The sequence below is a fragment of the Camelus bactrianus genome, chromosome 12 (genome assembly GCF_048773025.1).
Source record: "Camelus bactrianus isolate YW-2024 breed Bactrian camel chromosome 12, ASM4877302v1, whole genome shotgun sequence".
Lineage (NCBI taxonomy): Eukaryota > Metazoa > Chordata > Mammalia > Artiodactyla > Camelidae > Camelus > Camelus bactrianus.
The window spans coordinates 57,926,719-57,941,119 of NC_133550.1; the positions used below are offsets into that span (position 1 = coordinate 57,926,719).

Here is a 14,401-nt window from a genome sequence, read left to right on the forward strand (position 1 = left end):
AGGTCCTGTCCCAGTGGACAGAAGAGGAGGCGGATCCCCTCCTATAGGAAACAGGATACTGGGATTGGTGGGAGGACTGTTGTTAACCTCTGTGTGTGTGTGTGAGAATGAGCGGCCTCTGAAGCATGCTATCAGGCTCGAGTTTGTAGCTCCACGGCATTCTGCTACGGAGTTCAAGTGAGTCCCAACCTGCGGTTCCATGGTGACCTCATATGGCTCAGGGCGGTATCGGTCCCTCAGGGTCCTGATTGGAGTCAGCGGCTTATACTGACCTGCCAAAGCTAAGAGGCACCTTCGTCCCCGCGAAGGGAGCGGCCAGGCAGACGCAACGAAAACCTTCCCTTGTCTTGTCTGCGACACCAGCACAGGGTGGCTACACTGCGAGGACATAGACAGGACATAGAAAAGGACATAGACAGCCAGTGAGTCAACGCCCCTGTGCCCTCAGAGGCTAGGATGCTATTTCTTTGAAAAAGTCTCCTACCTGTTTCTGTCACAGAACACCCGAGACTTAGTGTTCCCCTACAGAACAGACCCAAGTAGTGCCTCTTTTGCCTACCCCCAGGCCCCCAGGACTCGAGTTTAGAAAACGAATTCCTTCAGGACCGGGCTCGCCCGGCCTTGGTGGTCCCTTTTCTAGTTCATTTGTTTTACCATCTGCCGTCAGTCCCACGCCCCTGATAAATTAGTTCAGAATATAGAGAGGATTTAATGAAGAAAGTCCCTGGAACTGCTTGAGGCCTTGAGCTCCAGAGACATCAGATGTGACTGGAACCCAGACTCCCTGACCAAATTAGCCTTCAAACAACTCAGACCCAGCAAGAGAGCGGTCTCTCTGGGAACTCCAGTGTTTTGAGGAGTGAAGAAAGAAAAGATATAAAGGCTACCTTCCCAAACATCTAAAAAATGGGAGGCTCTAAGTCGAAACCCACCACTCTAGAATGCATGATTAAGAATTTCAGAAAGGGGTTCTCAGGAGACTGTGGAATTCGAATGACCCCTGGCAGGCTCTGCACTTTGTGTGAACTTGAATGGCCGGCCTTTGGAGTCAGGTGGCCCTCAGGAGGAACTCTGGACCTAGCAACAGTGCGAGCGGTCTATCAAATAATCACTGGAACCCCAGGCCACCCAGATCAATTCCCTTACATTGACTCCTGGCTGAATATCGCCCAGACTCTACCCCCATGGATTCGGTTCTGCTCAAATGGACCTGGACAATGCAAGATATTAGCAGCCCAGCCAGTCCAGCCCAAAAAGACAGACAGAAAAGAGCCTATTTTCCAGGGAGACGCAGAAGACAGATATGCCTACCCCCTCCGTATGCCCCCAGGGCACCAACACCTCCCCAACCTGAGGACCCAGAGGCAGAGCCCAGACTCCAGCCTGAGCCGTAGGAAGGAGAGTCTGCTCAGCACAAGCCGGGAAGCCAGCACCACCGGCCCTCCAAATGCTGCTGCAGGAGACACAAGGGCCACAACAAGTTGGGGAAAATGGGACTGTTGAGTCCAGGCACCCCGTACTCTGCTACCAGTCCTTTAGCACTACAGCCCTTCTCAATTGGCACCCTCATACTCCTTCCTACTCTGAAAAGCCACCCAGCAGCAGCAGCAGCAGCAGCAGCCCCCCCCCACCCCCAGCTCCAGCACCGCCTCCACCTCAGCCGCCTCCATGGCAACTGTCGGGGAACACCGGCCCCTGCCCAGTCCCGAAGCAATGCTGGGACAGCCTTGGGTCTCTGTTGCAAAGTCATGCAAATATTTGGTCTCTGTCCAGCCCATGATGATTTCTACTTGGTGGTATATGACTGTGATCAGGCTGTCAAGCCACAGGCTATGATTGACCTCGTAGAGTCTATCTTCCATTCTCACCGGCCCACCTGGGAAGATGTCCGCCAGCTGCTTCTGACTCTTCAATACAGAGAGGAGACGCATTCTCACTAAAACATGAAAATGGCTGCAGGGCTGAGCCCCTGGGGACACAATGGATGTTGAGGGATGGGCCATGACACATGCCCCTGACACCAGACCAGATTGGGACTTTAACACCCAAGAAGGAAGAGAAGCGCTGCGTGAGCACCGGGAGGCCATCCTACAAGGGCTAAGAGCAGGAGCCAAGAAGCCAACTAACATGTCTAAAATGACAACAGTGACCCAGAGGCCAGATGGAACCCCCACTGACTTCTATGAGAGGCTATGTGAAGCATTCCGAGTCTATACTCCTTTTGATCCTGAGGCCCAAGAAAACCAGCAGATGGTCAACGCTGCCTTCGTAGCCCAATCATGCCCAGATATACGCTGGAAACTCCAAAAACTGGATGGATTCGCAGGGATGAATGCTACACAGCTGCTGGAAGTTGCAAACAAAGTTTTTGTAAACCGAGAACGGGAAGCCCAATGAGAAGCAGACCAGCGAATGAAGCAGAAAGCCGCATTCCTTGCAGCAGCCCTGGGGAAAACAAGCTTCAGCCAGAATCCTGCACCACCCCGGAAGAGGGGACCCCGACCATGGATGCCCCTGGGCCGAGCACAGCGCGCATACTGCCGGGAGACAGGACACTGGAAGAACGAGTGTCCAAACAGAAAGGATGGGAAGAGAGCACCCCCAAAAGACCTACTTATCAGCTGGAGCCACCAGCCAGTAATCACATCAGACTGGCTGGGGACGACTCAGAATAGGAGAGACCAGGCTCCCTGCCCCTGGGCCCCCGGGAGCCCAAGGTCAAGATGTTTATAGGGGGCCAACCAATGACTTTTATGGTAGACACAGGAGCAGAGTATTCTGTGGTGACTCAACCTGTAGCCCCCTCACCAAGAAAAAGGTGACTATTATAGGGGCTAGTGGGGACTCAACTGCCCGCCATTTCTGCCAACCACGATCCTGTCAAATAGGGGGCCATCTAGTGACACATGCCGCTATTCACTGTTAGGGACCATATTTAGTGGTATTAACTACCCCTACAGCTGTTAAAGTTGCAGGAATCATCCCTTGGATCCACCACTCCAGGGTTAAGAGAGCGACTCCACCTCAGACAGAGGGTCCCTGGAAAATTGAGAGTGTCCAGGGAGACCCGCTCAAGATCAAGATCAAGAGGGACCAGAAAAGAATCGACAAGCCCTGCTCTAGCCACACCCGGAAGCTGGCTAGTCAACGCACGGCCGAAGCTTGAGGAAAGCTCAACGCAGCTGTTAAATGTATTTCTTTTGTGCTCCCTTGCCTCTTTCCTTGTTTGCTATACTAGTCTGCGTACTAGCAGTGGGGCTAGCTAGCGCCGCCCCACCTGACTGGAACATAGGCCATGGAATCCTCGTAGCTATTTTATATCTTGTTATAATTAGTGCCATCACTGCAGCATCATGTCTAAGATAATCACAAGGCTGATGTTATTGACGCTAATGCCCTCACTCTCCTTGGCTGTACAATGCACCTGCATGGAACCGGGTGACAAATGGTCCATGTACCAACCGGTATTTTCAGCTTACAGGTGAATTCAGCCATGATCTCCGATGAATAGCAGAAACCCTGGGAACTCTGCAAAATCAGATTGACTCTTTGGCCGAGGTGATCTTACAAAACAGGAGGGGTCTGGACCTACTCAAGGCCAAAGAGGGGGGACTATGCCTCTTCCTAAAAGAAGAGTGCTGTTTTTAAGCCAATCAATCAGAAATTGTCAGAGGGATGACTCAAGAGTTACAAGACCGAGTAAAAAGAGAAAACATATTTTAGATAAAAGCCCATGGACAGGCCCCTGGGGCTGGACCTCCTGGCTGGCACTGTTCATAGGTCCCTTACTCCTGATTTTTGCAGTTCTGCTGTTTGGGCCCTGTGTCCTAAACTTCCTGACCCGCTTTGTCAGTGAGTGGATAGAGGCTATAAAACTTCAGATGTTAGCCTCCAATTATGAGCCCCTGCAACAGATAAGTGATGATGTTTACTCCAGCTAGGGTTGTGAAAGCATCAAGAGGGGGGAATGTGAAGGAGAAACCGGGCTGGTCTAACAAGATAACTCACAAATCTAAGTATTGGAATACTGATCAGAGTTCTGCTAGACTAACTTGTAAATCTAGGTTAATTAATGTTGGTTTACTGTTCATGTTTTTTTGCTAGCCAGCTGGGTTTTCAAAGATACATATCTGGCTTTGGAATGTTGGTTTGCTGCCTCCCCGCCTCCACTTTTGTGATGCTAATGTTGCTAAAGCTGTCCCATGCCTATTGGCCGAATACCCCAAGCTTGTACTTTACCCTATAAAACCTCATGCGCACGTCTTGGAGGTGCTCAGAGCTTCGGAGCAGAAGCCCCTCTGAGCCCGCCGGTGTAATACATCTGAGTACTCCAACCCTCCGAGTGGTGCTTGTTTCTTGGCTGGCCTGTCGTTTCCGTAACACTTCCAGAAAGCTTCTGCTCCTGGCCTGCTCCACATCTTGCCACCTGCTGGGAGGGAACGTGTGGCTCCATCTCTCACTACTTTGGAATGGGAATCTGTCCAGTTCTCAGATTACAAAGGAGAGTCCAGAAACTGACCCTAAAAGCAAAACTTCTTCCTTCAGAGAGAGAAGCTTGGAGGGTGTGGTAGACAGAATTCTAAGATGTCCCCCAGGACCCCTGCCTCCTGGGGTACATGCCCTGTGTAACTTCGGGGGCTGTCACCATGCCAGAGTTTACTCCTGGGATTAGGTTATGTTATATATATGTTGACTTAAGGGAGATCATTGCTTGACCTAATCAAGTGAGCACTTTAAAAGCAGAGGGTTTTCACAAATATGAGGTTGGCACAGCTATGGACTGACTTATTTATGAGTGAGTGGAATATGATATAGAGTCCAAAAGTGGATCCTAGGATACATGATAATTTATATTTGAGTGAAGCTGTGATTTTACCAAATGAAAAAGGGTGAGAAATGTATGCAAGGTACCGACACTACCAGGTATCCTAGTGGAAGAAAATAAAATTGGATCCTGCTCTTAAACCAATAAAAGAAAATTTCTAGACACATTACACACAGAAGTGTGGCAATAATAATAGTTTTATAATGTGATCTACAGGACTATGAGTACAATGTCAGGCGGGGGAGACCTTAACCAAGGTTGGAGACCCAGAAACTATTAAAAACATGTAAATATATTTGAGCCTCTAAAATTAAAATCTCATGGCAATGAAACCAAAGAAAAGTTGAAAAAAATGGTCACTTCTATGATTAATATCTATCATTTAAAAATGAGCCCGAAAAAGTGGACAAGAAAGAAAAGTAACCCCAAAGGAAAATTAATTAAAAAAATGAACTGACAACTTATGTAAGTGCAAATCACCAAGAAATGTATGAAGATGATAAATTTCACAGAAATATGAGCATGCATATTAAAATAATAATACAATCTCTTTCCTCCAAAGAGGCTGGAAAAAATTTCTAGCCCTTATCTTTAATTGTTATTTTGGATTTGGGGAGATACACACTCCCAAATGTTGCTGATGGTGATAGGAATTGCTGTAACCTTTTAGAAACAAATCATTGAATAACTATTAAAATCAATATATATAATTTATAATTTTTAAACTGTAATCTATATAAATGCATAGTGTGCATTTGTTTATATTTATAGTATGTATTATTTGAAAAAAAAAAGAAACCACATGGCAAGCAAAGAAACCAAACAGAACACAGCAGGAGCTTTTCTCCAGTTGGTGACTGAGGAAGAGAGGGCAGAGATGCGGTCCCGCTGGCCTGGAAGAAGCAGCAACAGCATGTTGTGAACTACCTATGGGGGCCACGTGGCAAGGAATGATGGTGACTTCTAGGAGCTAAGAGAAACCCTTGACAAGGAAGTTGAGACCTCAGCCTGACAACCATTGGAACTGATCCTGACCAGCAACTTCAATGTGTTTGAAGTGGATTTTTCCCCCAGAGCATCCAGAAGGGAGCACGGCCTGGTTGACACTTTGATTTCAGCCTCATCAGACCCTGATAAGAGACCTCACCGTACCTTGGCTGGACATCTGACCTAGAGAATTGTGGGCTGGTAAGTGGGTGCTGTTTTAAGTCTCTAAGTCTGCAGTAATTTTTCACCAGGCAACTAGCCTAGAAAACTAACACAGAGGGAGAGTGAGGACAGGTGAGAAAGCTCAGACATGAATACCTCGTGTTTCTGTTCATAAATAATAGAAATATTAGTGCTCACACAGTGCACAGGCTAAGGGCTGAATGGAGCGCTGATGGAGAGGGCTGATGGAGGCCAGGTGAGGGGACCTATAGCCTGGGACAATGAGAAACGTGCCCTAGGAGAGGTGGACCATGTGTATCCAATCATGGAAGGCAGAGTTTGGTAGCTAGAGAGAACAGGGAAAGCCTGCACAGCTTTCCAGACCACCGTGGATAATAAGGATCTTCTTAACGTCCTATTGGTGGTCCCATTCCATCAACAGCTTTTACAGTATTTTGTTGGTTCCTTGTTTACCCCAACTATTAAGATCTCAGACTAGCTGTGATGTTGGCCTTTCCTGGCCATTGGATACTTAAAACACTATTATTTTGACAGTGCCCTGAGCATGAACTTTTCCATTTACTGCTCAAAATTAAGGCAGCCCCACCTGATACCAGCCCTCCTTGCCTGCCCTACCTTGGCTGAACGTCTGGCCACAGAGTTGAGGGTTAGATGGCAGGAGCCCCTGGTGAAGATGCCATAGGTTGTCACTGTTCTTACTGAGATTCGGTGGACTTTTTGGAATAAATATTTCTTAGTTAACTTTCCTTACTTTGTTTTATACTTTGGTCATTTCCCAGAATTTTAATTGTTTGTTTTTTGGCAATTTTGTCCAGTTTTATGTTGCTTTTTAAAGATTGCCAAGCTATTCCCAAGGTCTCACTCTCAATTAAATTTTTAACTTCGGTTCACCTTGGCAAGCAGAGAGCTTGGTGGGCACATACAAGGATGTCAGTAGGTTGTGTGAATGAAAATACTGCAACCATATCAGTAAACAAAGAATGCTGAAACCAAGTCATCAGCGGCTGCCGCCACCCCTGAGTGGGGACGAGCCTGCAGCCCAGCCTCTGCAGCCACTCACAATGGTGCACTCTGAGCAGACTCAGAATAAGAAAGGACAGGAACTGGCCCTAGATGGCTAGATGCTTGTCAAAGGAATGAATTCAATGAGCCCAAATGTTTGCTTCCTCCCATACATAGAAAAGCACTAAATTCTTTAACTTTAGATGCCTGGTTTTCTTTAGATAACAAGCAATCTTTTATTGTTCCAACTACCTGGTCTTTGTGTTAAAGCTCCTATATATCCTAGCTCCTCCCCTACCTCTTCGGAGCAGTCCCTCAGAGCCATCTGAGAGGCTATCATCCTGGCTCAAGTCCTCCTGCCAAATAAAACATAACTCTCAACTTTTAGGCTGTGCATTTATTTCAGTTGACTGTTGATTATTATGGCAAAGCAAGAATTTATCGGATATATTGATAGTAAGGGAGAGAAGTTGAAGAAAAGACACCTGGGCTCTTAAATTAGGAGAAAAGCCTTTATTGTCCTATATTTAGACCTGATTTTATCACCTAAGTCACTTCTTCCCCCTGGGCCAATTTCCCAGTCTATAAAATTATGGGTTTAGAGTAAAGGAAATGAGAGTCTAGTCCATCTCATATTTCTGTTGTCCAGGAAGAGTCAGAGGTGGACTCTCAGGTGGTGTTAAAGAAATGACCAGGAGCAGGGGAATACCCCAGAGCTCGTCAGCCTAATGGGCCCAGGCTTGGCCATCGTAAGAAGAGATGCCTTCCCGGGGTGGGTGGACAGAGGTGTTCTCACTTGGGATGTCAACTTGTCAGCTGTCCTAAACGTATTTCAATGTTTAACTGTTCTGATTAAAAATTAACCCTGACTTCAGCCTCAAGAGTCCAGAAGATCAAATATTGAGACAAAACCAATCTATTAAACCATTTACCATAATGTTTCAAAATCAAGCAGACAAGCTAGTTATAGGACAGGTGAGGAGGTGGTCCGTGAAAAAGCTTCAATGCCTGGGGAAAAGGGAAGCGCTCTCTCCATGAGCATCGTGGGTAAGTGTTCTTAGCAATGTCTGTCAAGATGAAATCAACCCATTGTGTTGGTAAGTTGCACTTTCTGTTACAGAAACGACAGGCCAGTCAAGAAACAAGCACCACTCGGAGGGTTGGAGTACTCAGATGTATTACACCGGCGGGCTCAGAGGGGCTTCTGCTCCGAAGCTCTGAACACCTCCAAGACGTGCGCATGAGGTTTTATAGGGTAAAGTACAAGCTTGGGGTATTCGGCCAATAGGCATGGAACAGCTTTAGCAGCATTATCATCACAAAAGTGGAGGCAGGGAGGCAGCAAACCAACATTCCAAAGCCAGATATGTATCTTTGAAAACCCAGCTGGCTAGCAAAAAAACATGAACAGCAAACCAACACTAATTAACCTAGATTTACAAGTTAGTGCAGCAGAACTCAGATCAGTATTCCGATACCTAGACTTGTGAGTTATCTTGTTAGCCCAGCCAGCTTTTCCTTCACATTTCTTCTCTCTGCATGTGATTTCTATTATTATTATTATTATTATTATTTAAATTAGAACAACCCTGGAAGGCAGTTTCAGGTAATGCTGGCCAAAAAGAAAGGCATTTTCTCAAACCTGCCAATTGGATATTGCAAATAACGGAGAAGGAGTAGGTGTCACCTGGGAACCAAGACCTTTGCTTTCAATATGAAATTAATGTCCAGTCACTCAAATTAAATCAAGGCTATTATCACATAAACAAAAGAATGGATGCTAACAAAGTCCTTTATAGTTTCCAATTATGCATTAAAATTGAAAACTACAATGCTCATGATCAAACCAATAGTAAAACACACTGCTCTACATGTTAAAATTTCTTATTCTCTTTCTCCTTCTTGATATCTGTCTCTGTTACTGCCTTTCTTTGTCTTGATTTCACCCCCAAATGTGTTTCACTGTGACTATTGTGTGTTTACTGTTTATTCTCTTTGAGTCCCTTTTTAGCTCTCTCTTGATTATGTCCCACTTGAAATCCCTGTTCATTGTCTTCAAACTGTTGACTGAAATAAATGCACAGCCTTAAAGTTGAGAGTTATGTTTTATTTGGCGGGAGGACTCGAGCTGGGATGGCTCTCAGATCACTCTGGGGTACTGCTCTGAAGAGGTAGGGGAGGAGCTAGGATATATAGGAGCTTTACAACAAAGACCAGGTAGTTGGAACAATAAAAGATTATTTATTACCTAAAGAAAACCAGGCATCTCAAATTCAAGAATTTAGCGCTCTTTTATGTATGGGAGGGAGCAAACATTTGAGCTCATTGAATTCATTCCTTTGACAAGCATCTAGCTATCTAGGGCCAGTATCCTGTCCTTTCTTATTCTGAGTCCCCTCAGAGGGCACCACTGTGAGTGGCTGCAGAGGCTGGGCTGCAGGCCTGTCCTCACTGGGGGGTGGCGGCAGCCGCTGATGACTTGATGGCTTCAGCATTCTTTGTTTACTGATATGGTTTGCAGTATTTTTCGTTCACACAACTAATTTTACTCCTTTACTATTCAACAATATCAACTGATAAGACAGTAAAGTATATTTTGATAATATCTATTGTTATTAATTATTAATATGTAAAATTCCCAATCAATATTTTCAAAGCATTGTAGCTGTTTGCCAGCCCCGCCAGACACACACATACACCCTCATGCACATCTAGTTTTCACTTCTGTCTCTCAAATTTTCCCTGATTCCGCAGAGAACTGGAGTGAGTTTACATGAATTCACAAGTACTCACAGGACAATATAAACAGACAGAGGAGTATTGACTTTTAAAAGAAAAAAAAACCTTTCATTATAGCAAAGCCCAAAACAAGTAGGCAAAAATAAAGACTGGAGAAAATAAGGTGTAGGTATCAAGACAGGTTTTGAAATTTAAATGAAAATTTGTATCCAAGCTTCATGATAAAGACGTAGTCACTTATGCAAATTGTTTTGTAACGTTTATGCCTACTTCTTAAAAATCATTTATGCAAATTATTTTTTGTGTACGAAGGTCACGCCTACTTCTTTCTTGAGGGTCTTGAACTTAGGGCAAAAGGAAATAATTTTCCTGGATTTTCATTTATGGATACTGAGTAAGTTAAACCACAAAGTCCTCATCAATTTTCCTACAATAAATTCAATGAAAGATTTCCTGTTACAGTTTATTGTCCTGGCCTTATAATTTTGAGAATAATGCTGGTTCATCTCAGCAAAATCAATTGAATATATCATTTTAATTTAGTTCCCTGGGTGGCCTTTGTGTGTTTATATGAATATGTGTGTGTATATGGAATGGAATGGGGGAGGCAGTGACTGTAAGCAAAAATTGTGGCCCACTTTTATCCACCAAGACATAGACAATCCAGCATCGTATTTGTGTGAAAGAACAAATCACCAGAGAGTCTGGATATGTGGGTTTCAATCCTGGTTTCATCCTCAAAACTTAAAAGCCTGGAGACAGTGTGAAGGAAAAGCTGGGCTGGTCTAACAAGATAACTCACAAGTTTAGGAATGTGAAGGAGAGGCTGGGCTGGGCTAACAAGATAACTCACAAATCTAAGTATCGGAATACTGATCTGAGTTCTGCTAGAGTAACTTGTAAATCTAGGTTAATTAGTGTTGGTTTGCTGTTCATGTTTTTTTGCTAGCCAGCTGGGTTTTCAAAGATACGTATCTGGCTTTGGAATGTTGGTTTGCTGCCTCCCCGCCTCCACTTTTGTGATGCTAATACTGCTAAAGCTGTTCCATGCCTATTGGCCGAATACCCCAAGCTTGTACTTTACCCTATAAAACCTCATGCGCACGTCTTGGAGGTGCTCAGAGCTTCGGGGCAGAAGCCCCTCTGAGCCCGCCGGCATAATACATCTGAGTACTCCAACCCTCCGAGTGGTGCTTGTTTCTTGACTGGCCTGTCGTTTCCGTAACAACAGTACAGCCATCACCTTTTCCAGGTCTCGGTTACCAAGCCCCTCACTGTTTCGTGGAGGAGTTTGGGAAACATGAAACACTGGAATGTGTCAAACTGTTCAAGATTCTCTCAGGGTTGTTTTTAAATTGTTTTGAGACGTGTCCTTCATTTTCATGTGATCGGTTGTTGAAACTCTTTGCATTAACATTCTCTCTAGTTTTAAAATCAGAATAGCACTTTGCTTGGAAGATAGCAATAAGAATAAAATTAATAAGAAATAACTCATAAAGAAATATGAATTATCTGCTAGACATCCATACAAAGACTATACACATATCTTCTTAAACTTTAAAACTATTAAACATGGCAAGCACATGCTCCCAGCATCATTCTGTAGATACAGCTGCTAGAGAAGTTAAGTGACTGACCTAAGATCACTCAGCATTAAGGTAGCAATGCTAGAATTTGAATCGACGTCCTCTGACTTTTAAAATACGCTCATAAATTAGTGTATTTCCTTTCATGACTTGTCTTCAGCTTTGGAAGAGCATCATTTGGATCATCAATTAAAGTCAAAAAGTGATTAATGTCTTGTTTGAATTAGAAAAGATATTCTAAAAGTTGTGATCACTGACTGGTACTTTAAGAATTGAAACCCTCTGCTTTCAAGAGTGTATGACTCATGTTAAAGTTGCTTGTGTTTCCTGTAGTTGTTGTGTATATTTGTAACCCCTGAAAGTTGATTACTGAGGGTTGGTAGAAGATTTAATGCTACCCTCAAGGACCTGGTAGTCTCATAAAGGGGGAAATACAACAGGTGCATTCATCGAAGCAAGTATAATGCAAGCAGATTGTTCTTATTGGTTTGATACTTCAAAGTGGAATGAAGGTGACTAAGTAAAAAATTTTAGGGTAGTGGGAAAGAGTAGTTGGCTAATTCAATATCTGGTATTTATTGGTTCATTCACCATCAAAGAACAATTCATCATATATCTTCTCTGTTCCAAGCCCATTCAAACAATAAAGCAATAAGTCAATATAGAATAAAATGGGCAATTCAGGTGCTTATTCATCATAAGAACAAGATTACTCATCCAATTATTTAAAGGTGACTGCTCAACAGATGGCAGGAGGCTCTGAGTCCCCGAGAGAGAACCTCTGGGGTTCGCATGAGATTGGGAAAGCAGCATTGGTTTCAAATAGGATGGATTAGCTGATTTTCTTGGATTTTGTGCTCGCCATGAAATCATCTCAACTCAGCGTGCCTTCTGATCTTCTCTGGCTAAGTCACAGCATTGATACGTGTGGCATTTGGTGGAACTAAAGACCAAAATAACATCATTTTCTTGGAATTGTGAAAACGTGCAGCCACTTGACAAAATTTGTAAGACAGTCTCTTTATGGGAGGCTGATCCATCTCCCAGCTTACTTGAAACTTCATTCATTTTTCTTCTGCTTCAGGTTGCTGGATTTTAGCCCTATTTGTCCCATTACTTGTGGCCAATGTCAAGTCTTCAAAAGATGGTCAGCCGTGTGAACCTCATGGACCCCCAGGACCTCAAGGACCCAGAGGTCTTCCAGGGCCAATTGGACTTCCAGGTGAAAAAAAAAAAAACCTAACTGCTCTATTGGCCTCTCATAGATTCTCTCTGATGGCAATGTTCATGGATTCACTGAGATCTTCCAGGTGATCTGATGAGAATACTGATCATTAAGGCAAGTCATTTCTTGGTAACAAATGACTACGCCCTCTTTTTCTCAACCCTGAAGAGTCGTAATGTTCTTCCACTAAGACAGCATCTAACTACCAAGAAATCTATATGTTAAAACAGCTCTTTGGACATGTGGGATGTGCAGTCCACGTTGAGACTAGGGCAGAGCACTCACACTGGTGTCGCACGGTGTAGGTGTGAGCTGAGCTTCATACATCAGGCACATGGGGCAGCAGATACATGGCTTCCTGGTCTCTTGTCTTCTGCTGAGAGGTACGCTGGGCTAAGCTCACGTGGCGATCCCATCCGCTTTGAACACTTGTACCAACCTTCTGAAGCAGTGGTTTTTGAAATCTGGCTGAGCATCACTCATCCACAGACTTGTTAACATTTAGCTTCCTAGTCTCCATCCTCAGAGATTCCTTGAAAGGCCCACAGTGTAGACTGGCATTGAATAATTGGGGGATTCGGGTGGGATGGTGTTCCACAACTGGGTCTAAGAAACAGGCATGTTTGGATACCACTGTTCAAAATTCCCATTTAATTCTGTTATGATATGATCCCTGGATTTGTCTGGGTAACTGCCAAGAGTGATCCTTAATATTCAGCCTTATGGTAAAGAAAAAACATGGCAGAACATGTTTAATGATCAATTCACATATTCATCATTTAATTATTCACTTGTTGAACATATTTTGAGTGCTAATTTGATGATTGATACTGAATATAGCATTTAGAAAGAAAATTCAGACCCTAGCTCCCAGTATGGATAAGGAAATAGTCACATAAAGGAGAGATTACAATTCTTTGTGGTAATTCTTTATAACCATGGTGACAATCAATACCAAATGTGGTACAAGGCGATAGAACTTTTCCAAATCTGGAGGAGACAGGAGAACCTTCTGGAAGCAGTGATACTTGGGCTAGGCTTTGACCAGTGAGAAGAAAGAAGTTGGAGGGGAAGAGGGGTAGAAAGGAAGAAATAATTCATATACCGTACAAAATACAAAATCTTAAATTATATCATTCTATTTTGTTTGCTTGTTTATTTTGAAATTTAGGACTCCCAGGTGTACCAGGACCAAGAGGGAAAACTGGGTTACCTGGAGAGGTTGAGAAGTGCCCATCTCTACCTCAGTCTGCCTTTTCCGTCAAGCTGAATGGGTCTTTCCCGGGACCCTCCCAGCCCATTGTCTTCCAGGAAGCTCTGTACAACCGTCCCGGCCACTTTGACCTGGCCACGGGGGTGTTCACCTGCCACGTCCCCGGTGTGTACCACTTTGGCTTTGACATTGCCTTGTCTCAGAACGTTGTCAAGGTGGGTCTCCTACGGAATGCCACCCAGATCAGAGACAAACAGGCAGAGGCCAAGGATGGCCATGAGCATGCTTCAGGAAGTTCCATCCTGCAGCTGGAGAAAGGGGACAGGGTCTGGCTGGAGTCAATGCTAGACAAAGAAGAATCTGGAAAAGGAACGATTCAAACCGTGTTTTATGGATTTTTGATCAATGGAAATTAAGATGGCTTTGGGTTAGCTGCATAGTTCCCTCCCTCAAGTAACTCTGAATTTAAGAAAAGAAGCTTTCTACTCCTCTCATGCCAAGTATTTCCTCTAGAATTGTTAAAAGATGAACAGCTCACAAAATCAGTAATGGCCAAGTTGAACAAAATGAATGTATTACCAATCACTGAAATCAATAAAGACTCATGGTTCATCAACATTTCAACGATTTCTTTTTTGTGA

General features: G+C 44.1%; 1 protein-coding gene across 1 annotated transcript; it reads left to right on the forward strand.

Annotated features, from left to right (window-relative positions):
- Positions 1–7,891: 7,891 nt before the first annotated feature.
- LOC105066811 (protein HP-25 homolog 1) lies at positions 7,892–14,378 on the forward strand. Its single transcript, XM_010952236.3, has 3 exons — positions 7,892–8,044; positions 12,407–12,544; positions 13,719–14,378. Exons 1-3 carry the CDS (start codon positions 8,002–8,004, stop codon positions 14,174–14,176), a joined length of 639 nt encoding a protein of 212 aa, XP_010950538.1. The 5' UTR covers positions 7,892–8,001; the 3' UTR covers positions 14,177–14,378.
- The last annotated feature ends 23 nt before the right edge of the window (positions 14,379–14,401 follow it).

Bases quoted from the DNA above. Each gene is read 5' to 3' on its own strand.
- LOC105066811 (XM_010952236.3), top strand. From the start codon at position 8,002: ATGCCTGGGGAAAAGGGAAGCGCTCTCTCCATGAGCATCGTGG. The intron at 8,045-12,406 runs GTAAGTGTTCTT...CTTCTGCTTCAG, and splicing joins TCTCTCCATGAGCATCGTGG to GTTGCTGGATTTTAGCCCTA. The intron at 12,545-13,718 runs GTGAAAAAAAAA...TTTGAAATTTAG, and splicing joins AGGGCCAATTGGACTTCCAG to GACTCCCAGGTGTACCAGGA.